This window comes from Elephantulus edwardii, unplaced genomic scaffold (genome assembly GCF_000299155.1).
Source record: "Elephantulus edwardii isolate Elephantulus edwardi_28Jun2011 unplaced genomic scaffold, EleEdw1.0 scaffold00272, whole genome shotgun sequence".
Taxonomy (NCBI): Eukaryota; Metazoa; Chordata; class Mammalia; order Macroscelidea; family Macroscelididae; genus Elephantulus; species Elephantulus edwardii.
The window spans coordinates 1,189,647-1,216,173 of NW_006400022.1; the positions used below are offsets into that span (position 1 = coordinate 1,189,647).

The 26,527-nt window shown below is 38.8% G+C and overlaps 1 protein-coding gene across 1 annotated transcript in view; it reads left to right on the forward strand.

Moving 5' to 3' along the window:
* The window catches only part of MED12L (mediator complex subunit 12-like), a 576,790-nt gene that overhangs the window by 452,719 nt on the left and 97,544 nt on the right, over nt 1–26,527 (forward strand). Inside the window, exons 16-22 of the mRNA XM_006900063.1 lie at nt 9,257–9,404; nt 13,547–13,665; nt 14,121–14,264; nt 16,082–16,245; nt 19,240–19,371; nt 23,291–23,518; nt 25,905–26,046. Coding sequence (XP_006900125.1) covers nt 9,257–9,404; nt 13,547–13,665; nt 14,121–14,264; nt 16,082–16,245; nt 19,240–19,371; nt 23,291–23,518; nt 25,905–26,046 — 1,077 coding nt within the window. The remainder of the gene's footprint in view (nt 1–9,256; nt 9,405–13,546; nt 13,666–14,120; nt 14,265–16,081; nt 16,246–19,239; nt 19,372–23,290; nt 23,519–25,904; nt 26,047–26,527) is intronic.

Genomic DNA, 26,527 nt, shown 5'->3' on the forward strand with positions numbered 1-26,527 from the left:
GTGTGTCAGAGGCGCTGTGGTTGGCGCAGGATAGAGCAGGGTTTAGGGCTGTTGTGCATAGGGTCGCTATGAGTCGGAAATGACTCGACGGCACATAACAACAACAACAACAACATCTTTATTCACATTATATTTCATATGAATAATATTTACCAACACCAAAATATGCTCACCATTGCCCTGTCTTTCAAGATCCTTACCAGATCATTCCCATTTCCTTTATCCACCCCTCCTTTTGTGTCTTGATTATTTTGTTTGAAGGTGGAGAACTAGTAGGTATAGTTGAACCCTTGAAATTCTGTATAGCCCTGCATGGACTATATTTGTTTGATACTTGTATCATTCATTCATACTGTACTGCTATTAGGGACTTCTCCAAAGTATTGAAGAGCAATGGTGTCTCTCTGGAGACTAAGGTGCATTTGGTACAGGTCATGGTCTTCACAGTCACTTGTTACGCATCAGAGAGTTGGAGAGTGACCAAAGAGGATAGAAGGGGAATTGATGCCTTTAAGCTGTGGTCCTGGAGAAGAGTATTGAGAGTACCATGGACTGCTAGGAAAACAAACAGATTCGTCCTGGAAAGGGTTAAACTGGGTGGCTCCTTGGAGGCAAGGCTTCTGAGGCTCCATCTAACATGCTTTGGGCATGCTGTGAGGAGAGACCAGTCCTTGGAGAAGGACATCGTGCTTGGGAGGGTGGAGAGACGGCGCAGGAGAGGAAGGCCCTCTATGAGGTGGATTGATCCAGTGACTGGGATAATCAGGATGGGAGTATCAGAGACAATGCAATTGGCACAGGACAGAGCAGAGTTTAGGGCTGTTGTACATAGGGTCGCTATGAGTCGCAAGCGACTCAACAGCACATAACAACAACAACACACTATAACCGTTTATAGAACAAATATTTCTTATACAAATCTAATGAAATGAGTTACGTTTTTTAATTAAAAAAACAAAACAAAAAAATTACCCCAAATTACTAATGGTTGCTAATCAGGAAAAGGTCCTAATTTCCTTATTCATTTAACACAGTCCCTTTGTACATCTTCATGTCCATTGTTCCACCACAGCTTAAAGGTGCAAATCTGATGTAAAATGTGTTTGAAATTATGATAGATACAATAATCTGGTATACTCTGATTAAAAGGAAAACTCTTTGAAGGCATCTATTCTTAATAGATAAAGTTCTTTAGTAAACTAAAATAAAAGTTTTACAGAATAGATTTAACTAAATTTTATTCTGTCATTCTTGAAGATAAAATAGGATGCTGTGGGACATTCATGATGTATACCGAGTTTTTATTTGAATTACTAAACATATAAAATTATTGAAGAAGTATGAATACTATAATTTTCTCAGAGTTAATATTGCATCTACTTCATTAATTATTCATATTATTCATAAATATTTGGGAAGAAGAAGCAGTTTTGGAGTAGAATGCTTTTTCCTCCTTCTAGAGGAATATTAATTTATTCATGTGAAAGTTCTAAGGTTATTGGATTACTGTGGAAATACTAGAAAATAAATATTTGGTTAAAGGAGAGCTTGTATTTTATTCTTATACTATCTCCACATTCAGCACATCTGTGTGAACACACACACACACCTCCCTTTGTATTTTAGCAAAATTTTCCAAACTTCTCTTCAATAAATTAAAATTATTTAAAGGAAACCTTAATTTTATTTACTTCTATTAATACTTGAGAGATGCATTTTAATTCCTTTTGTACTACAGGCTTATTGAGGTATTTTGATACTATTTCCTCTATAAATATAATCTTTGTGAGCATAATTTATAAGGGAGGTGATCGGACTAATCCATGGAGAAAAGCCGTCTTGTATAATAATAGGCACAGTAGTACTCTCCTCTAGACTCTCCAGTTAGCTCTGTGTCCTGCCCAGTTTGTCCTTTCAGAAATAAACAGTAGAGCAATTCTTTGGTGTTGATCTTGGCTCGTCAATATTACCTAAAACTATGCAACTTGAGGGTGTTCAAAGAGTGGAAATAATTTTCTTAGGTTAATTTTATTTCTGTTTCATATACATTGATATTTGAAAACGTAAAAGAAAATTGGTAATAGCAAATCTTCTGAGCCATTGAAAAACAGTAATTTTTAAAAGATTCCTGCCTATTTTTCTTGGAGATAATACTACAGAAGCAGTTAACCTAATTTCCCTAAAATAATAATTCTAAGCGTTAGTACTGACATCATACCCCATGGCGTGGTTGCTCACCACTTCTTTCCCAGCTGACTACAAGCTGCTCTTGCTTTTAAATTCTGCTGATTCGCTCTCAACCCCATGATTCTGTTTGTGGCACGACTCCCTAGGTGTAGTGTGACCAGCAATCTTAGACAAATTTCACATTCTTCTATACATTACCTCTGAATGTCTCTGAATTTTCACCCATATTCCTGTTCCCTTTGAGTAAGTGGGAATAGACATTTTTCTTCCTTTCCAAATTAATTTATCCAAAACACATCATCTCTTGTCTCCTTTTCAGTTTTTCTCAATCTGAATTTCTTTTATTTCCCACTTTAAATAAGTTTGACATGAGTTATTCTAATAAAACTTTCTCTTTCTCTCTTAAATTGTCCTCCATTTCCAGCCACAAGTAAATAGGGCACATTTTTTTAGCCTTCACCATTTTTGTCAACCGCTCTTATTCCAGCCCTTTGTTTTCTACTCTTTCCACCCCAGAGAAACTTTCTTTTTGAGATTGACACGTGGGGTTTTTTACTTATTTATTTTATTATTTTTTTGTGTGTATCATCAAATTTGATCTGACTGGCACAGGAGGAGATTGCCCTTCCTTCTCCAGCAGAGCATCTGGTGGATTCGAACCACAAAGCTCCGGGATTGCAGTGCAGCTTCTTGCCACTAGCCCATCAGAGTTTTTAACAAGTCAGAAACTCATCCTAATGACATTGACACTGATGATGGCCCCTCCACTTCTAAATGCCCTTCCCTTCTCTGACACAGGCCATTTTATTAAGTGTGAATAATGTGTATGTGTTATTTCATGACTTATTTATTCTTCCATCACTTTAGTTCTCTTTGCATTTCTCCCATAAAGGGAAGGTATGCCTCATAAGACTTGAAAAATCACTCTTAACCTTGAGCTTTCTTCTCTGCATCTGTGTCTATTTCAAACCATTTGCTTAGAATTAATCTTATATAGGTACATATATATGATTTTGTATGTTTTGCATCTAAATGTGAATTTCTGTTTTGCCATTTTCTCTCTTGCTTTATTTTCCTTTCTGTCCCCATCTCCTCTTCTCACACATACTGCCAAGTTGACAGTGGCAGTTTCCTTGGTCCAACCAGACCCCCTCACCTCCTTGCCACAAGAGGAGGACAGGAGGCAAGCCTCTTTGGAAGCCTGAGTATCTTCATGACTGCGGCTACAGCTTGAAAAGAAAGAGGTTGTTCTGGCTGGGCCCTTCACATTACCTTATTTGTGAAAGGAGGATCCAGTGAAATTGTCAGTGCCAGCTCTCAGCAACTAATCCAGAAACTGATCAAAGATGGCCAATCATCCACAAGCATGTGACCGTCCATGCTCCAGCACTATTCCGAAAAAATGCCTTAGCCCACAGGAAGGGTAGACACATTGGGCAGAGGTAAGCAAAAGGGCCTCAGATGCCCAAAAAGGTGATCTGGATGAAGCAGATGAGGATTTTGTGCTGGCTGCTTGAAAGATACTGTGGGTTTAAGAAGATTGATCATCACATATATCACAGCCTGTACCTGAAAGTAGTGGGGCATGTGTTCAAGGCCAAATAAATTCACTTAGAAAGTCAGCAAAGCATGCAAGAATCTTCTGGCCGACCAGGCGGAGGCCTGAAAGTCTGAAACTAGGGAGGGACACAAATGCTGAGGAGGAGCTCCAGGCCAACAAAGAAGAAATCATCAAGATTCATCTAAAGACCAAGAAATAAAGCTCCTTCCTTCTCTGTGCATAGGAGCCTTGGCACTTCTATAGATCAGTCATCCAATAAAACAAGCCTTTATCTGCCTAAAAAAACCTACCCAAAACTCCAAAACAAAACATACTGCAGAACCTATCCACGTTTGTGTTCACACTGTTTGCCTCTCGTTTCTCCTCAGCATTTCTCCCACCACTTAGTTATCAGATTAAGTTTTCTGCGAACCTTGGCTTTGTTCTTATTTTCATCTGTGCCCTGTTTTTGTGTTTGTTAGTTCTCTTATTTAGTCAATATTTCATGTCTTGAACAATTAAGTGGCTCCTTGGTGCTGATTAATGAGAATGTAGACTTGAACAAAACAGACATTCCTTCACTAAATATGCTGTTTACTGTGGAAGGTAGCTATTAAACAGGAGGTTCCTAGGTCTTGACGAGTACTCCAGGACTTTCCTCCCTGTCTTATTTCATTTTTGTTAAAGTCTTTCACTAACCTGGGGTGACCTATACTATGAAATTGTTTACTTGTATGTAGCCGTTTAGGAAATGCAAATGAGGTTGTTGAGAGTATTCAGGTGGCAGAAGAGCATAGCAGAGATTTAGGAATATTTTAGTACCGAGTAGGTATATATACAATTAAAGGAATGTTGTTGTTGTTGTTGTTGTTGTTGTTGTTATGTGCTGTTGAGTCGTTTACAACTCATAGCGACCCTATGTACAACAGCTCTAAACCGTGCTTTATCCTGTGCCAATCTCATTGCCTCTGACACACCCATCCCGATTACCCCAGTCACTGAATCAATCCACCTCCTAGAGGGTCTTCCCCTCCTGTGCTGTCCCTCCACTCTACCCAGCATGATGTCCCTCTCAAGGACCTGTCTTTCCTTACAACATGTCCAAAGTAAGTCAGACGAAGCCCCAGAATCCTTGCCTCCAAGGAGCAGCCTGGTTTAACCCTCTCTAAGATGAATCTGTTTGTTTTCTTGGCAGCCCATGGGACATTCAATACTCTTCTCCAGCACCACAGCTCAAAAGCATCCACTCTCCTTCTGTCCTCCCTAGTCATTGTCCAACTCTCTGATGCATAACAAGTGATTGCAAAAACTATGGCCTGTATCAGACGCACCTTAGTCTCCAGAGAGACACTGCTGCTCTTGAGTACTTTAGAGAGGTCCCTAACCGCAGACTTTTCCATCGCAATACGCTTTTTGATTTCCTGGCTACTGGTACCAAGAGTGTTGACCGTGGAGCAGAGCAAACTGAAGCTGTGAACAATCTCGATCTCTTCACCATCGATCCTGATGCTACCGATTGGTCCGGTGGTGAGAATTTTTGTCTTCTTGACATTGAGCCTCAGTCCATATTGAAGGCTGCAGTCCTTGACCCTCTGCAGTAAGTGCATGAGGTCCCCCTCAGTTTCAGCGAGCAGGATTGTGTCATCTGCATAACGCAGATTGTTGATAGATCGTCCACCAATCCTAACACCACGCTTCTCCTCATAGAGCCCAGCCTCTCGGATAATCTGCTCTGCATACAGGTTTAAAAGGTGTGGAGATAGGACACATCCCTGGCGTACACCCTTCCCAATCCTGAACCATACAGTGTTGCCCTACTCTGTTCTGACGACTGCCTCTTGGTCCAAGTATAGGTTTTGCATTAGCACGATTAAATGTTCTGGGATTCCCATTCTTCTCAGAGTCAGCCACAGTTTGTTATGATCCACACAGTCAAATGCCTTTGCATAATCAATGAAACACAGATAGACATTCTTCTGGTATTCTCTGCTTTCAGCTAAGATCCATCTAACATCAGCTACAATATCCCTAGTACCATGACCCCTTCTAAACCTAGCCTGGACTTCTGGCTGTTCTCTGCTGATGTACCGTTCCAGTCGGTTTTGGATAATCTTCAGTAGAATCTTGCTTGCATGTGAAATCAATGATATTGTTCTGTAGTTTCCACACTCAGTTGGGTCGCCCTTCTTTGGGATGGGAATAAAGGAACAGAGGTCTGGAAATGTGAATTAGAATCAGTGAGCCTATGTCAGGAACACACTTCTAAAATTTTATATGCTTCATGTCAGTTATTCTCAGAAAAACCTTGCAAGCAAAATGGCATTCTCTCATTTTTCAGAGGTAGCATCTGAGACTAAAAGATGTTTATCGTCCAAGATCACAGCAAGCAACCTGGGATCCATTCACAACCTTCTTATTCTCAAGTTTGGGTTTTATTAGTGCAGTATCTTTAGTAACTGTAAAGAGTCGATGTCCTGTGATGCCTTGATGAACTTATCGGTATTTTCCAGTATACCTTCCCTCACTGTCTCTATTTTCGCTTCTTTTAGCCACACTGATGAGAGGGCAGTGGTAGTTCAGTGATAGAACACTTGTCTGCTTCAGGGAAGTCAAGGGTTCTTTTCCTGGCCAGTGCAACTCATGGGCCCTCACAACTTGTCTGTAAGTAGAAGTTTGCATGTTGCTTTGTTGCTGTACAGATTTCAGTGAGACTTTTCAAAGGAAGGCATGGCGATCTACTTCTGAAAATTAGCTCTTGAAAAGTCTGTTCATCACAATGTTCTGACTGCCTTGTGCAATGAATGGCTGCCTATGGGTTAGGTGCTGGCCTGATGGCCGCCAACAACAGTGACAGCTGTGCAGATTTTTATGATTCTATATTGGATCTCCATGAAGACAGAGGACATTTATCTTGTATTTTCTCATATTTCTTAGCACATTGTTTTGCCTTGTAGATACTCTACAAATGTAACCCTGACCCCACATAAGTTTATATGTGCCTTAACAGAAAGTAATCACCAACTACATGACTGGCATTGCCTGAGTTCTATACAGTTTTCTTAGTGTCCCCAGCTTCCTTCAAAGGGATCATATGTGCACATCCTTCCAAACAAAAAGAAATTTACTTCAGTGATGACCTGTAACAACAAGACGTCAGACAAATAGCTCATGTCATTCAAGTGTATAGGCCAGCACAGGAATTATTGGCCTAAGAAGACTTTATCCTATGTTAAAGTCTATCTGGTAAGGATTTGGGAGAGATTGTGATAATCAGGAGTTCCTGGGTGCTGCCAACAGGTAACTCATTGAAGTTACTCAGAGGCACCTTGGGAGGAAAGTAGCAATTAACTTGTGAAGGGAAAAAAATCAGTGATTGAAAACCCTGTGTAGTTGACGTGTGTCGGACTAAACCCGGTGGCATCTGGTCCTGCCTCTGTGGAATATTCAGTATGAAGAAAGAATAGCTTATGGAGGAAACAGCTGAGTGAAAATCTCTTAGTTGGTTTTTTGTAATGTTTTGTTTGTTGTTGTTGTAGTATACAGTTGAGTCGGAACCGACCCATAGCTGACCCTCCAATAGGTTTTCAGAGGCAGTTAATTGCACAGGAGGAGATTGTGCGTCTTTATCCCATGAAGCAGCTGGTGGATTTGAAATGTATGCCTTTGAGATTTCAGCACAGCTTCCTACCACTTGGCTGTTAGAGCTCACTATCTTTTGTTTAGTTGATGTTTGTTTTGTATTTTTTAAAGGAAGATCATTTTAATCTATCTAAATTTGTAAGGAAGAACATTTTAATACATCTAAGACATTAAATATTCTTTGGGGACAGGGATGTAAGGTAGATTGTAGACTAACAGGATGTCAAAATGTGTCCTTTAAGTAAAGAGTAATCAAAAAAGGAATCTGCACAGTGAGAAGTTGTATCCTGAGAACAAGAATGCATAAGAAAGGACAGACAGGCAGACCTACAAGAAGATAAAAAGTGATGGAATCTGAGAGATAAACAAGGCTTCTGTTTGCAGGAGAATTGACATGACCACTGCTTTAGGACAGTACATATGTATATTACTGTACATTAAACATAATTTTCCAGGGGAGCTCTGGTGGCCTAGTGGTAAGGAGCTGCAACTACAATCCCAGAGGCGCACGGTTCAAATCCACCAGATGCTCTGCCTGGGAAGGAGGGACAATCTCCTCCTGTACCAGTCAGATCTGATTTGACGGTACACTCACACACACACAAAATAATAAAATAAAAATTTAAAAAAAATAAACATAATTCTCCAAGTCTGAAAGTTTGTTGCTCTTTGCTGTCAAAAACCAAACTCACTACCAGCACATAGAAACTGACTCATAGATGATCCTCCACCAGTTTTTCAGAGGCAGCAAATGAAGACATAGGAAGATTGCCCATCTTTTCCCCACAAAACAGCATCTAAGAGACTCTAACCACTCACCTTTAGGTTACCAGTGCAATTCCCTACTTACAAGGCCACCACTCACTAAAACGACTTGTCATCCCTGTGAATTCCTTTCTCACCTAAGTTCTTCATGATAAAATTTTTCTAGAAAGACACAGATCTAGCATGGGGAAAGATACATTAGCAATATGAAAAGAAAGTATACTAAAGGGTAGAACTAACTAGAAATTTTACTAAGGAAATTGAAGACTATACCATCTGTGAGAGAAGTTGAGATATAAAAGTAGTCAGGTTTAATAGACTTCTTCCTGAACTACTTCACTTTGACTAAGGAATGTCTGTCTGCAGCCGTGTGTACATGTTTCTGTTACTTGATGACTGAATGATTTCCTTTCTCATGTGGGAAGAGTGCTTGGATTAATTGTCTGTGGGCGGCTGTGTGTATGCATAAAGGAGGCAGTGTTGTCAGAACATGTTGGATTTCCAACCGTTTTCCTCACACCTATGATGCCTGCATTCTTTATAATGTTGTCATTTTTAAATAAGTATAAATGGATCTCATATACCCTTGTTAGGAAGTAAATGGAATAATTTTTTATAAACTTACTTTAGATCTTAGTTTATATTTTTAAAAAATAGTACAATCTCATATTGCTCTGTGTGTGTGTGTGTGTGTGTGTGTGTGTATATATATATATATATATATATATATATATATATGAAACCAAATTATTAAAATAATAACATTACCAAGGAGAAATATTAATACTGACTACATATGTTATTTGAAGTAAAATTAAAAGTTAATTTTTTTTAAAAAACAAAAGAAAAGTTTTTCAATAGCCAAAACTTACTATGTAGGGTACGCCCACATCAAATGCTTCTATTAAGACTTCAGTTCAGTTGACACTTTTTTTTTTTACTTTGACAAGTTCCAAACTTGAAAAACAGGATGTTGCCAGTGAAGCTTGAGGTGAACTGGAAGGTGGGCAGAGGGCCAGCACCACCAACCAGCATGGAGATGCTGTGGTTATTGCATTTCAGGGCTGGGAGACGCAGCCCCACCCCTGCAGACAAGAGCTTCAAAATGTATTTTCTGTTTTTCAGGATGAATCTTCAAGTCATGAATGTAACCAGCGCACGATCCTTCTGTATGGAGTTGGCAAAGAACGTGATGAAGCAAGACATCAGCTGAAGAAGATTACCAAAGATATCCTGAAAATTCTAAATAAGAAGAGCACTGCAGAGACGGGGGGTAAAGAGCCTTGATGAGTCTCCTCCCATTTTGTTGTCTGCCATCGCTCCTCTTTGCAAGTCTTTATCAGAGGTTGCACGTCACGGTCACCAGAGGATTTCCTCTTCTGAATGACTGTGACCCTGACATGTGAATAAGCACTGATACGGCCATTTCAATTCCAAGGCCTTGTTTCCAATTATAGGAATGCACATATTAAAATAACATGTTCTACAGATAGGTATTGATAATGTGTAATTATTACTTTGTTTCTTTTTCATATTTCTCAAACTGTTTACTGAAGTAATAAATAAAGTGCTGAAGATAAAAAACCCTAAGTTCAAAGAGGTCCCTTTATTATTGTTTTGTTTCTTTAACCATCATTTTTTCAGACTTGTAGTTTGCTTTTGCTTTGGACCCTCCTATTTGCATATTAATGGAAACTGACCGTATAGTTGCTGATTGAATAATAATTATAATAGTACTATAGTGCCAATTCACTTCAGATGAAAACAAAACAATAAAAGGGTCACTTGCTCTATCCTGTCTTGCTTAGTTGACCTATTTTTCCTCATTTTTTTTTTATATTGTTTGTTCAGGTGAAGATACGCCTTTGTAATTATGTTACTAATCCAGTTTTAATTTGACAACCTTGCTTAGAAACACATTTGCCATCATTTGTAGCAACGTGTTAATTATTCTTTGCAAGGTTTATATCATTTTTAGTTAAAATATGGTGCATACGCCCCATTACACCTTTTGTGTATCAGGTATTTAAATAATAGAAAGATTTATGTTTGTCATATATATGCATCATTCTTTCTACACATGACATAAACCACCTCTAGGAAACCTACTACATTATTCAGTACAAAATAAGTAATTGTTAATTGAATTTTGTCACCAGGCTTCTAGTCCTTAGGTGATAACAGGACTAATTATTAGAGATTATCTACTCTAGCTATTTCCTGGAGAAAAGTACACAAGTAAATATTGCAAAGAGCCTCTCTCTCCTCTCTGAAGGAGTAATGAACACATGCAGAAACATAATACAAGAGTGACCTCGTTTTCCTTTTGACTAGATGTTCTGGGTGTCTGATTCCTAAGGGGAAATGAGAAAGTTATCTTCATATGATTTATGTCACACTGGCTATCCCTTTTCCATTCCCAGTTAAAAACTTTGTAATAGATTAGGTTCTCAAATTAGCCAAGACTTGTGGCAAGAGAAGTGAAACTTCTGCTTGTAGGTCTCTCATTGCTAAAGCTTGAAAAAGAATTTGCTTCTAAAAAAAAAAGAATTTGCTTCTGTCTAAAAAGGATGTTGATCTGTTATTTTGCTGTTTTCTCTCTCTGAAGAAAGAGGAAATGAGTAGAATTTAAGATGATCCAGCCCTATAACTTTTTAGTAAAGAATACTTGAAGTTGCTTTTATATACTTGGAACTGGGGTGAACACTGTCTTCCCTTAGGTGACTCTGTAATACATGTTTTACTTAAAGTAATTTTAGAGAGACTTTTCAGATCCTTTAGACTTCTTGTTTTGGGAAGTCTAGGACTCAGCTGAGAGGAGGCAGTGGAGAGAAGAGGAAGGCACTGTGGTGTCCTCTGCTGTCCAGTCTGCTTCCTTCCTTCATAGATACTTTGAAGAACAGACCGGAGTCTATCCCATCGGTGTACCAAACCCTTAGGCAGGCAGTTCCCATTCATGAGTGCAGTGAGAGAACAGCATTATTACTCCGTGCTGTTTTTTGAGTTGATCACACACCTGTGGAAAGGCATCTTCAGAAATACGTTAATTAGAAAACACTTATCATCTAGTATGAAAGGGTGGGGATGTCTTTTGGAGGGAGGGCAAGGTAGAAAATTGGTAGGTTAGGGAAACAAAACTTATTTCTAATGTGTTTGATTTCTAATCACTCAATAGAAGTATTCTCAAATTAGCTAGGCATTGGCTAGGGAGTTTATAATTTTAAACTTGTAAAATAATTTCTCATTTGAAAATTGTCATTTTATATTGACAGTCATGAATCACTTTTTGGCTGTTAATGCCAATTCTTCTGAATACATTAAAGGAATCCACTGTGATTCCTGTTATTCCTGCTGAGTTGGAATTGACTCCTAACTGACTTTCCAGCAAATTTTAAGAGACTCTAAATCTCACAGAGAAGATTACATATCTTTATCCCAAAGAAGCAGCTGGTAGATTTGAACCACCTGTCTTGGGGTTGGCAGCACAACACCTTATCCATTAGGCCACTTTTGAAAGGCCAAAACTTGTGAGATGTATATGTGTGTGTGTGTGTGTGTGTGTGTGTGTGTGTGTTATATGTGTGTGTATGTATCTCCATAAATATATACCTAAAGTTAAACAGCAGGAGAACAGTAATATATATTAACAAATGGAATAAATCATAAGTATTGTGACAGCATTGAGAGCTACCACTAATTATATATTTCCTTGAAATTTGCTATCACTTACCAATTGCTATAGTTTGGGGGTTTTTTAAATTTATTTTATTATTTTTTGTGCATGTACCCTCAAATCAGATCTGACTGGTACAGGAGGAGATTGTCCCTCCTTCTCCAGCAGAACATCTGGTGCATTCAAACTGTGCACCTATGGAATTGCAGTGCAGTTTCTTGCCACTAGGCCACCAGAGCTCTCCTTGCTATGGTTTTTAGAATGAGACAATACCCAGTCCTCATTTACAGACATGATCTCAAAGACTAGATCATTTTTCAAGAACTGGCATCCTTCAGAACTTTAGTACCATGTTCCTCCAGGTTCTCTCCTCTACAGCCTCTCTCCACAGCACTTTGACATATCTTAGCACTCTGTCTTTCATACTCCAGTGGGGTAGCTTTTGCTCCAGTAGCTAGATCAGCTTTTTGAGGCTATATGTGAACTTGGGAGATAGTAGATTGGCTTTTGTAGTTTCAAATCATGGATATAGCAGATAGCCTCAGCATTTGCAGCCAGGAAGGAACCCCACCACCATCTCAGCCTAAATAGAGGTTTTTACACTGATCCATTTCACACTGCTACCTGCTGGCTTCAGTGCCCCTGAGTATACAAATACCATTTCTTAGTGAATGTGTGTCTGCCACCTTCTTACATATTTATAACCCAGAGCCACAGCTTTGTCACCAGTCCAAAGGCTTAGCTGAGATCTCACCAGGCATGTGTACAGGCTATTGCCACAGTCCCCAGGCACCAGCTTTTTACTTTTTTTGTTACCCCTTTCACCTTCACTTTTTATCTAAGACTAAGGAGAGGGATAGGATTGGAAGAATCCAGGATTTGGGGCTCAGAAAGGAGGCACTCTGTCATTCAAAAATTGAGGGTCTTGTGCTTGCTTCAGCAAAACATATGAAAAATTGGAATGATACAAATAAGAGCAGTATAGCCCCTGTGCACATATGACATGCAAATTTATGAAATGTTCTATAATTTTGAGGGTAGGGAACCCCACCAAAAATTAAACACAAAAATACCTTAGGAATCTTTATCTCACTTTAAGGTAATTTAAATGGAGAGTGGAAGTTTCCACTTTCTAGAAGCTGTAGGTTTGAAGGACTTGTTAGTTTTTACTCTTTCCATGACAATCTTGTATCTTACATTATGCCAACCCCTCTTTTATTCTAATACCTTTTGGCATTGAATATTTCTTTTTTTTTTTAATTTATTCTTTTCTGTTTGTATGTGTGTGTACCATCAAATTGGATCTGACTGGTACAGGAGGAGGTGGCCCCTCCTTCTCTGGCAGAGCATCTAGTGTATTCGAGCCGCATATCTCTGGGATTGCAGTGCAGCTTCTTGCCACTAGGCCACCAGAGCTCCCCTAAATATTTCAAATGACATTTGTTTACAAAAACAAAACATTCCCAAATGAGACGTTAATGTGAGTGGTGGAGTGCTTGTGTTCCATAGTCTTTGATGGACATTGTGCATCCAAGCTATTAGAAGGCAGGGACTTGGTCTCCTGAAGAAAGAGAAATGACTAGAGAAAGTGTGAGAGGATATCCTGACTTATGTCTGGTTACCTGGATGTATTTACTGTTTATAAATCCTTGGTTTTTTGCCCTTGTAGTATAAGTGTATAAAAAAATCTATTAAAGATATCTAGAGCATCTCATAAATTTCTCTCTACTTTTATTGTTTAGGAAGTGATGAAGGACAGAAAGCCAGGAAAAACAAACAGGAAGCCTTCCCAACACTAGAGACTGTGTTCACAAAACTTCAACTCCTTTCGTACTTTGATCAGCATCAAGTGACATCTCAGGTAGCTACTTAAAGCTGATTTATTATGTATTTTAGATGGTCAGACATCCTTAAATATCTTTTATGCATCATATATTTTCTTGCTTGGTTGGTTTTTAAAATACATAATCTCTAATGCAATGCTGACATTATTACATTTTTATTCTATCTGTTTTCCTGAGCAAAGAGTTTTAGTTTTAAAACCATTGATATTTCAGTAGATGCTTTTGAAAATTAATTAGAACTTTCAATTATTCTGTTGTCCAGGTTGTAGTAATAACCTGACATATTTTTAAAAATTATAATTGTAGTTACAAAGTTGTTTTCATCTGCTACATGGCTTTGCTTTTTGTAGAACTTTCTTCTAATCAAAACCAGATGTAAATTTAAATGCTTACTTATAAAATGAAAATAATCTACCAGAGTAAATGATCATTTGGCATATTAATTCTCCTAATTACTTCCCTTTGTGCACAGATCTCTAACAATGTGCTGGAACAAATCACAAGTTTTGCATCGGGAACATCCTATCATCTTCCTTTGGCTCACCATATTCAGCTTATCTTTGATCTCATGGAGCCAGCTTTGAACATCAATGGACTGATTGACTTTGCAATACAGGTGCCAAAGGGATAGGCCTCCTCTTGTTTGATGAAAGCAAACCTATGGGGCACTGTTCAATTTCAGATGCTACAGTAGTCAAAGCTTATTTGTTAAATCTATCTTAATGACCTACTCATAACCACTGGGGTTTTGTTGACTCGAGTAGGCCTGTAGGACAGAGTAAAGCTTCTGCATAGAGTTTCTGAGGCTCTAGACCTTTATTGAAACAGACTGCCTCATCTTTCACAGAGCCCAGTGAGCCCAAACCATTGACTTTTTAGCAACTCAGTGCTTTTACTTTTACATAGTGCCTTATAAAGAATTGAGGCATGTAAACATACTCATAACAATGGGAGCAGCTACTTTCAGACTTACCTACTTAATCTGGGTCTGTAGTCAGTATGGTAGTGTGTTTGTTTTTTCCCTGTCAGTAGTTTCCTTCCTTAGATTTTTTGGTTACATCTCTATTCATATTTTTTCAGTTTTTAGAATTGGTGCTAAAACATATACTATGTACATAAACATGTTGTTGTTGTTATTGTTATGTGCTCTCAAGTCACTTGCGACTCATAGTGACCCTATGTACAACAGCCCTAAACCCTGCTCTGTCCTGTGCCAATCGCACTGCCTCCAACACACCCATCCTGATTACCCTAGTCACTGAATCAATCCACCTCATAGAGGGTCTTCCACTCTTGCACCATCCCTCCACCCTCCCAAGCATGATGTCCCTCTCCAAGGACCTGTATTTTATATTTATACACACACACTAGCTCTGAACCGTGCTCTATCTTGAGCCAGCCTTACTGTCTCTGACACCCCCATTACCCGAGTCACTTAATCTCATTGAGGGTTTTCCTGTCTTGTGTTGTCCATCCATGTTCCCAAGCATGATGTCCCTCTCCAAGGACTGGGCCCTCCTTACAACAAACATGCCCATAGTATGTCAGACAGCTTCAGAATCCTTTCCTGAAAGAAGCATTCTGGTTTCACCCTCTCTAGGATGAACCTGTTTGTTCTCCTAGCAGTCCATGGTATATGTAATGCTCTTCTCCAGTACCACAGCCCAAAGGCATCAATTCTCCTTCTATCATCCCTAGTTATTGTCCAGATTTCTTCTGCATAGCAAGTAATTATGAAAATCATGGCCTGGACCAGGCATACCTTAGTCTCCAGACTGACATTGTTGCTCTTCAGTACTCTGGAGAGGTCCCTGACACTGTGTGTGTGTGTGTGTGTGTGTGTGTGTGTACCTTTTAAAATGTGAGAATCCATGTGTTTTGTTACTCTGTGTATAGAAAATGGAATTTTCCTGTAACGTATGTTAGATTAAAAACAAAAGAAAAACCTTTATTTACTATTTTTATCATGTCCATACTTGGGTTCATCTATGGTCTGTTATTAGTGGATGAATATCCACTTTCAATTCTTTAGTCTTCTATAAGAATTAGGTGCTATTAATATATAAATGATAATAAATACTTTCTAGTTTATTAAAAAGAATGGAGAAGGTTGAGGTAATTTTTTTAAAAATACCCAGCACAGAAATTTGGGCAACAATAATGCTTCAGTCACTCTTCAGTGTTAGTTACTTTCTGATAACATATTGATACCTAGACAGAAAAAAAGAGGAAAGGGGGTGCTCCTTCAAAAGCCCAAACTAGTGGAAGGGTTAAAATAAAAATGGGTGGTTTAATTCTAAGACTGCAGTTAAATGGACTAGAGGCAAAATAAGAGGGGATCCAATAGCTTTATAATGACTCTGGTAAGTAAGTACATGCTTTTCTTATTTATTTTGGAACTACATTTTTATTCAGTCTTGTTTGCTGTTCTAGCTACTAAATGAGTTGAGTGTTGTGGAAGCTGAGCTACTTCTGAAGTCTTCCAGCCTGGCAGGAAGCTACACGACAGGCCTGTGTGTCTGCATTGTGGCTGTGCTGAGGCGGTACCACAGCTGTCTGATCTTGAATCCTGATCAGACAGCACAGGTGTTTGAAGGGTGGGTATATAATATGTCCTTCCTGTTTCCAGACCCTATAATGTTTGATTAAATAATATGGTAATTCTAAGAATTACTGTTGTTTTGTTTTAGTACAAGGATAAAGAGTACTTTGGCCAGAAAATATTTGCCAGAGAAAGAAATAAAAGCATTTAAGTTTTTAATGAAGCATTTTTAATAAAGTTTAATTCTTGAGTCCCTTCTTTTCCACCTTCCTCTTCTTCTGTCTTCCTTTCCCACACCCCCACCCATAGCCCTGGCTTTTAAGGGAACCAGTCTAATCAGTTACAGCACTATACCATGTAGTCTAGTTATCCTCATGCATCAGAAATACTCAGCAGCTCCTTTGATCATGTAATTTGAGTTGTCAATAATTACATTTGGGATTCTAACAACAGGTCAGCTGTACATAGATTGCCATTTTACAGATTTGAGTCTAACATTTAATTTCTTAGATTTAACAAAGTGAACTTTTTTCAAGTGTTAATCTGGAGCAAGTGAAAAAGAGACTTTTCCCCCTTTTATTATCCTCCAACCCGTGGGCTCTTTCTTTTTTTTAAAGTCATGTAATTCTTTGGTCCCCCAGTACCTTTCCTTTTTAAATCTTATCAGTTATATAAACTTCTTTCTCTATTGTAGCTGTCATTTATTTAGCAACAACTTTTCTAGGTAACATACATGCTACTACAGTAATTGTACCAATATGTTATGAAGTCAAATCTGAAACATTTCTAAACTTCAATATGATTAAACAGGTATCCTAGAATTAAGGAAATATATATACCTTAAGTCTATCTCACTCAAAAACCATCTCAAGAACAGATTTGAGGCATTGAGCACCGATGAACGAAGCCCAAAAGAGCCGTGAGAGGATATCAAGAATATCAAGAATATTATCCATGAAGAATGCAGAAGATCATTACAAAGGCAGAAGAAGAAGAAAAGACAAAGGTGGATGTCACATGAGACTCTGAATATTGTATTAGAGCACCAAGAAGCCAAAACTAAAAGAAAAAATCAAGAAATTAAACAGCTGAACAGAAAATTTCAAAAGGCAGCTTGAGATGGCAAAGCATGGTGTTATAGTGAAATGTGCAAAGAGCTGGAGTCACAAAATCAAAAGGGATAAACTTGCTCAGCATTTCTTAAGCTGAAGGAATTAAAAAACAAATTCAAGCCACAAGTGGCAGTACTTAAGAATGCTTTGGGCAGAATGGTAAATGATCCAAGAAGGATTAAAAGAAGATGGAAGGAGTACACAGAGTCACTGTACCAGAAGGAATTGGCTGACACAGAGAATTTCATGAAACAGCATGAGAAAGAGGCTATGGTGATGAAAGCGGAAGTTCAAGCTGCTCTGAAGAAACTGGCAAAAAACAAGGCTCCAGAAGTTGATGGTATACTGATTGACATATTTCAACAGACACTGCTGTGGATGTGCTCACTAAGTTATGCCAAGAAATCTGGAGCCAACTGACTGGAAGAGATTGATACTTGGTCCCATTCCAAAGAAAAGTGACCCAACGGAGTGCTGAAATGATCAAGCAGTATCATTAATATCAAAGCAGGCAAGATTCTGCTGAAAATTATCCAAATACAACTGGAGCAACATGTCAGCAGAGAACTGCCAGATGTGTAGGCTGGGTTTAGAAGACACCATGGTAAAGGGATATTATAGCTAATGTTAGATGCATCATGGCAGAAAGCAGAAAGTAGCAGAGGGATGTCTACCTGTGTTTCATTGATTATGCGAAGGCTTTTGACTGTTGTGGATCACAACAAACTGGTTGAGTCTGAGAAGAATGGGAATCCTAGAACATTTGATTGTGCTTATGCAGAATCTATACTTGAACCAAGAGGCAGTCTTTTGAACAGAGCAAGGAGACACTGCATGGTTAAAAATTGGGAAAGGTGTCCACAATTGGGATGTATTCTGTCTCCATAACTTTTTAGTCTGTATGCAGAACAGATCATCTGGGATGCTGGGCTCTCTGAGGAGGCATGTGGCATCAGGATTGGAGGAAGATTCATCAACAACCTGCGTTATGCAGATGACACAACCCTGCTTGCTGAAACTGAGGAAAACCTGAAGCGCTTGCAGCAGAAGGTCTAGAACTACAGCTTTCAATATGGATTAAAGCTCAACATCAAGAAAACAAAGATTCTCACCACTGGGCCAATTGGCATCATCATTATGGGGTGAAGGGATTGAGATTGTTAACAGTTTTAGCTTGCTTGGTTCCACAGTCAACACTCTTGGCACCAGCAGCCAGGAAATCAAGAGACAAATTGCATTGGGAAAGTCTGCTGTTAGAGACCTCTCCAAAGGAATGAAGAACAGCAGTGTCAGTCTGGAGACTAAGGTATGCCTGATACATGCCATGGTCTTTGCAATCACTTGCAAATCAGAGAGCTGGACAATGTCTAGGGATGATAGAAGGAGAATTGATGCCTTTGTACTGGGGTTTTGGAGAAGATGATTGACTATACTGAATGGACAGGTTCATCCTGGAGAGGGTTAAACCAGACTTCTCCTTGGAGGCAAGGATTCTGAAGCTTCGTCTGACGTACTTTGGACATGTTGCAAGATGGGACCAGGCCTTGGGGAGCAATGCCATTCTTGGGAGGGTAGAGGGACAGCACAGGAGAGGAAGACCCTCGATGAGGTGGATTGATTCAGTGACTGGGGTACTCAGGATGGGTGTGTCAGAGACAGTGAGATTGGCACAGGATCGAGCAGGGTTTAGGGCTGTTGTACATAGGGTTGCCATGAGTCACAGGTTACTTGATGGCACATAACAACAGCAACCATATTCAATATTAGGGGGAAAAATTACATTTTAGTCAGTTATTTGCTATTTTTTGTGATGATTAGTTTCAGTCATGTAAAACCTTTTTTTCTCTTACCCCAGGAAAACATAAACAGATAAATGTTCAGATGATAAAACATATATTGGAAAATTAATATTTGATTTCTTCAACTCTTCTTCTTAGGTTGTGTGGTGTGGTCAAGCACGTTGTCAACCCCTCAGAATGTTCTTCCCCTGAAAGATGCATCTTAGCCTACCTCTATGATCTCTATGTGTCTTGTAGCCACCTCAGAAGTAAATTTGGAGACCTCTTCAGGTTGGTAAAAAAGCAAAACTAAATCAGCCAGTGTCCCATAATAGAACTCTGTGTTTCACAGTGACTCCACCAATGTTATCTTCATTTTTAATGTGAAAATGTGTTATAATGTTTATTTTTGAGGCAGTAATTTGCATATGTTTAAGATTTGTTTAAGCCATAAGAACTAAAATACACAGAAGTAACAAGGGGAAGGGGCAACTGTATGTTCAGCACAAGTCTAAGAAAAAGACATTATGCTTCGAAAAGCTGAGTGTCAGAGAGGAGAAGACCTTCAGTGACACAGTGGCTGCAGAAGAAGCCAAAGCATAGCAATGGTTATGAGAATGGTGCAGGATTGGACAATACTTCATTCTGTTGTGCAGAGAAATGCTGTGAGAAGTAGCCAACTCAACAGCACCTAACAACTGAGCAGTGAGTGAGTGGTGAGTTAATAAATTATGATGTCTCTTTGAATGCAAGTGAAAGTCCAAGTTATATGTTGCTTCATACACTAGAATTTTCTGATTCATAGAGTTTCCGAAGTAAAAGGTGTAAGGGTTGTTTGATTAATTTCCTGGCTATGATACAGAGTGAGAAGGAATTGTGAGAGTTGTTTGGATGGCAGCTAGCTGTTACTGAAACACAGAAGCTTACTGCAAAATAGTGTGGTAATTTAGACTGCAAATAAAGGATGGAGGCTTCTCATGAGTCATATCATTAATAAAAAGTCACTCTGGGTGAGGGGCAAGAGTGAGCTCAATCAAGAGAAGGCTCTCTACCAAGAGAAACACAAGGACTGAATTTAAGCAAGGACAAGCAGAATTATTTATATTTGCTGAGACCAGTGAAGGTAGACTGGTTGGAGTCTAGTTAGATAGTGACTAGCAAGAAGTTAGACTTTCTAATTTTTTAAAGTCAATTTCATAAACAAATGTACTGAGAGATATAGAAAACCAAGGTTATGCAAAGAAAGGACTCAACATAAACAGCTTTTCCATTTTAAGTGAGAAAGTAAAAGAAATAGTGAATAAGTAAAAGTGAATGAAATGTTGGCTGAAAATGTGGCAAAAGTAGAACTGAAAAAACAAGAGTTTTTTTAAAAACTCTGTAGACCACGTAATGTCTATCATTTTTTAAATATCTTGACTCGTATTAGGTACTTTTATCTGTCAGTAACTTCTGACTACCTTTCTGCAGAGAAAAGCAGGGAATTCAGCAGATTGTGAGCTGTCCTGTTCAGTGGTTGACTGTGTAAGCCTCTGTGCCAGGCAAGGTGTACCACCTTGGGAGATTGTGTTAAAAAAGTGCAAGGTTCAGTATAGCTTCAGTTCAGAGATTTGGGAATTGGTCATAGTACTAGGAATATTATAGCTCCTGTCAGATGGATCTTGGTTGAAAGCAGAGAGCACCAGAGGAATATCTATCTGTGTTTCAATGACTATCAAGGCCATTTGACTTGACTGTGTGGATCACAACAAACTGGCTTACTCTGAGAAGAATGAGAATGGAGAAATCTATACTTGGGCCAGGAGGCAGTCATCAGAACAAAGAAGGGAAACACTGTGTGGTTGAGATTCCGGAAGGGTGTATACCAGGAATGCGTCCTATCTCCATACCTTTTTAATTTATATGCAGAACACATCATCCCATAGGCTTGGCTCTGTGAGGAGGAGTGCAGCATTATGATTGGAGGAAGACTCATCAGCAACTTGCGCTATGCAGATGACACACTTTTCTTGCTGAAACTGAGGAAGGCCTGAAGTGCTTGCTGCAAAAGGTCAAGGATTGCAGCCTTCAATATGGATTGGAGGTCAATATAAAAAAATAAAGATTCTTATCATTTGGCCAATTGGCAGTATCATGATAGTCAATGAAGAGATTGAGATTGTTTATGGTTTATAGCTTCAAATGGCTTGGCTCCACAATGAACAAACATTCTTGCTATCAGCTTCCAGGAAATTAAAAAACAGATCTCATTGGGAAAGTCTGCTGTCAGTGATATCACCAAAGTACTGAAGAGCAATGATGTCAGTCTGAAGACTACGGTACACCTGATCCAGGCCATGGTCTTTGCAGTTACTTGCTATACATCAGAAAGCTGGACAGTGACAAAGGGTGATAGGAGGAAAATTGATGCCTTTGAGCTGTGGTACTGGAAAAGACTACCAAGGAGAACAAAAAGGTTTTTCCTGGTGATGGTGAAACCAGCCTGCTTCTTGGAATCAAGGATTCTGAAGCTCTGTCTGACATACCTTGGACATGTTGCAAGCAGGGACCAGTCCTTTGAGAGGTACATCATGCTTGAACAAAAGCAAAGAGGCAGCACAAAAGAGGAAGACCCTGGATGAGATGGATTGACTCAATGACTGCGGTAATCAGAGACAATAAGATTGGCTTAGGATAGAGCAGGGCTTGGAGCTGCTGTACTTATTAAAATCACTATGAGTCACAACTGACTCAACAGCACATAACAGCAGGGTTTATCCCTCTAGCTGATTATGATGGAGAACATCTGAAGTCACGTTTGGTCCTCATTGAATTTCTCAATCTGTTAAAGCATCAAGCAGTGGTGAAGAGAGTTTTTTAATGGAATCATTTCTACCTCCTCTTTTTTTATTGTGATCCATTGGGAGAGGAGCTGCACTGCCATCGAAAGGAAGGTGGTTCCAAACCATCAGCTGCTCTGAGAGAAGGATGAGCAGTCTCCTCCTGTGAGATTAAAACCTGCTGAAGACTTGGTGGAAGGTCATTTCTGAGTCAGGGAGTGGATGGTGCATACAACATTCTTATGGGAAAGGAACTCCGGTGATCTAGTAGGGTAACTCAAAGGTGGTGTCTTCCTTGTGGTTTGAATCCACTGACTTCTCTTTGGGAGAAAGATGGGCTGTCTTGCCATGTACATTATATCCTCTGAAAACCCACTAGAGGGTCATCTTTGCATACATTCTAACTTGACAGCAATGAGAAGAATACTTCTTACGAGATAAAAAAATCTCTTCTATCACCTTACAGGTAAATTTGCTACGAGGAACTCAATCTAAAATTTGCCCCTGTGCTGCCAGAAGGAACTCTTGAATACGGAAGACAAATAGGACTTGTGCATTTGTTTTCCATAGCACTTAGGCAAAAATAACTTTTTTGTGGAATCTGAGCTTTGAAATTAGGAGCCATCCTTTGGCTTCCTCAACAGAGCAGGAAGTTGTTGTGAGTGGCTTCTGAGTCAGTTCCTCCTCACAGTGACACCACGTGTACAGAATACTGCTGCTCCATGTGTCTGCGGTCTCTTAGGAGCTGAACTCCATGCCTTGAAAAATACCCTGGTCAGGCACAAACCTTCAGCCTTTCAGCCAACAGACAAACTTAACCTTTTGTGCCACTCAAGATATAACAGGATTGGAGTGGCTGTGTTTAACTTCCCACTTACTTTTTTTGAGATGAGACTCACTGAAATTTGATCTGTTTTCATATATTAAACCCAGGCTCTTAAAATCACCCTTAAACAGTTGAGAATTCTGTGTGTCATCTTGCTCACCCTGTCCTTGACACATAGCCTTCACTTGAGACACTGTCCCTAGAAAAATGATTTTGCAGAATGTATAATTGAGACTGACACACATTATTCCTGGTGTATCACTGAATCAGTTTTCATTTTTAAGCAATAACAATTCCCATTGTAAAGCCATTGTTAGAAGTCTAAGTCAAGGGTCATAAACAAAGGTCCTATTTTGTTCTTCTACCTGGACAGCAACTATTAATTGAGCAACTGCTATGCTTTAGGTACTGTGCCTCGCTGGTTATTAGTTACCTTTAAGAACTCATGATATAAATCTTTGGTAGTAGCACATTACAGTTGCTTTTGTGTAATGTTTTTAAATGAAATACGTTTCCAGTTATTCCTTTTGTTTTTTTGTTTGTTTTCCTAAACTCTTATCCTCAGTAGTGCCTGTTCAAAAGTAAAGCAGACCATATATAATAATGTGATGCCTGCAAATTCTAATTTGCGATGGGATCCTGACTTTATGATGGACTTTATTGAGAATCCATCAGCCCGTAGCATCAACTATTCAATGCTTGGCAAGATACTTAGTGACAATGCGGCCAATCGCTATAGCTTTGTCTGCAACACCCTCATGAATGTATGTATGGGCCATCAGGACGCTGGAAGGTAAGCTGGGTTATCTCTGAATGATTAATCAAAGAGCTGTTGCCTTGATGCCTCCTTTGAAATGAAGGTTGTTAATAACTATCTGGGCTGACAATTGGTTGTCGTTTGCTTCTTTTCGTCTTTCTTTATTCTTGAATTTGCGTCTGCTCAACTCTATGATTGCCTTATCTGTGAGACAACACGTAGTCCTATAGCTTTGTCATGAGATGTTTTGGATATAGGGTGTTGTTGTTGTTGTTGATTGCCATCCAGTTGAGGTCAACTCAGTAACTCTGTGAACAAAAGACCTAATTCCTTTCCATAACTATCATAATTTCTCCAAGTTCATAGAGTTTCCAGAGGCAGAAGTGGATGCCATTCCTGCTTCTCAACCTGTTTTACTATTGAGAGCTCCTCCAAACACTGTCCACATTGGGAAACCATTCTCGTATTTGATACTCCAATGGTTCAAGGTTCAGCATCACAGTAAACTCAGGTTATTTCATACTGCACTATGATAAAGAGTGATGTTCAAAGTAGAAGAGTGTTCATCCAGATATAACAGCACTAGTTTCATTTAGCAGTGGTTAGGTGTCATCAAGTCGAACATAACTGAGAGGAAGTTTTGCACAAAAGGCCTGAACTCTGTTCTATAACATCAATTCCATACAGAACTCTATTCTATAACTAACATCATTTCTGTACCTTTAGAGTTTAGAGAGTTTGTAGAGTTTCTGGAGGCATTTAGTTCAGGAAGTGGATGCCACTCCTGCTTCCCAGCATAAATCAATCTGGAATCTCATCCAAACATAGTACATAATGGGTAACCATGATGGTATTTGACAAGACCATGAAACAGTGTGCAGCATCACAGCAACACCAAGTTGTTCAGTTAAGCAAATAGAAAAAAGATTGCTGTATCATTTAAGGAATATTCATTTGAGAATTAATAAATTTGCACTTCCAGGTTTTAAAGCCACACCTTTGAGCAGACTTCCACCCTAGACAAAGGCTCAAGGACACCCACTCTTGGGGGAAAAGAGCAGTAACACGTATTAAACACAACCCCAAAAACTTCCCTCACATGCCCATCAGGACTGCCATCAAGATACAAGCTAGCAGCAAACTCCCAGAGTGGAGGCTCCAGGCCCTGGCCTGCAGTCCCATACCCTCCCCCTGCAGGGTTTTAAAACCACACCTTTGAGCAAAGGCTAAGCAGAGGCTCAAGGACATAGAGTAGTACATAAACTATTTACAAAAGCATATATAACAAAGAAAAGATAAATTCATTTATTATTAAATAGATCCATTTTCCTTGCTTTTTAAAAATTATTACTAATGTTAATGAAAATTTACAGAGACTTTGGATTTCCATTCATTCATTGTACTTTTCTCCCTGTCCACCCCTCCCTGCCGCAGTTCACTCTTCTCTTTGAAAAGTGAAAGAAAAATTATTTCATTATTGTACATTCCCTCCCCCCCCCAAGTCCACTCCACTATGCAGCCTTCGTTCTGGCCACCCCTCTCCCCCCCCACCCAGTTCGCTCTTCTCTTTGAAAATAAAAATTCTTTCATTGGTATGCATTCCCTACCCCCAAGTCCACTCCACTATGCAGCCTTCATTCTGGACTCCTGTCCTGACAATAATACCTAATCCTATATCCCTTTTAAATAGTTCTCTCTCATCTGTTTCAATGCAGTATACATAATTTATCCCCTCTTTCTCAGTCTCCCCCCCAACCCTGATGTCAGTCCTGTTTTACAACATTGGCACTATACAGTATTTGTCCTTTTGTGACTGAGATATTTCATTCAGCATAATGTCCTCCAGGGTCACCCATTTTGTATAATAGTTCACAAGTTCCTTGTTTTTCAATACAGCATTGTGTTCCATTATGTGAATATTCCACAGCTTCTCTATCCATTCATTTTTTGATGGGCACTTAGGTTGTTTCCAACTCTTTGCTGTTGTTAATGAAGCCATGATAAACATGGGTGTGCAAAATATATCCATTTTTAATACGACTGTACTTGGAAGGATCTATGTTTCATAGACTCTTTAATTTTTGGGTTTTACCAATTTTTAAATTGTTAGCCAAATGTGACTCTGTAGTTTTGAGGATACGTTCAGGGATCTAAAAATAAACTAATTTATCTTTGTACTAGTTATTGTTTGTAGCTAAATAGTGTTCAGTGTTACAAGAAACTTGAAGTGTTTTACTTCACTCTTGTAATCCACTTTCTCTTAGGTTATTTGAAAAGTCAGGTTGTTTGTTTTTTTCTTGAGTTTAAGAAAATAACTTTTTCAATGATAATAAAATGGGTACTTAATTATAAATTATATTGCATGTTACTATTTCTGTTTAGTATCAGGTTATTTCTCTGCTATTTTCTTTTTCTCTTCTAGAATTAATGACATAGCCAATTTCTCCTCTGAACTGACAGCTTGCTGCACTGTTCTTAGCTCAGAATGGCTGGGGGTTTTGAAGGCTCTTTGCTGTTCTTCAAATCACGTGTGGGGTTTTAATGATGTTCTCTGCACTGTAGATGTAAGTGTTTTTGGCTTTACTTTAAAAAACTCAGCTAACATAGAAATACTTAGTTCATGTATAATTTTAAAATTCTTCTTTATTTCTTTTCAATTGCCTCAGCCCTTAACTGATATCTTTTAAAATATTTTTTTCCTTTCTCTGTTTTTCTATCCAAACCAAAGCCATTAAACTACAATGTAGATGCCAAGGATTAAAGAAGAAAATCCCCAAAACCCAATTAAAAAAATTAATAACTTAAACTGTCACAGAAATAAGTAGTTTTTCCATGTTTACTGATATTTCAATTTTAGCTTACATTTCATATATATATATATATATATATATAAAAGAAATACGTGTGTGTGTATTATACACATGCACACAGAAGTAGAGAGATGTTCACTTCATAGCTCTTTGATCTGGATTTTTATTGTGTCTCATGACATAGGATATAATTTAGTAACTTCTCTGCTAACTCTGGCTTTGTAGTACAAAATGT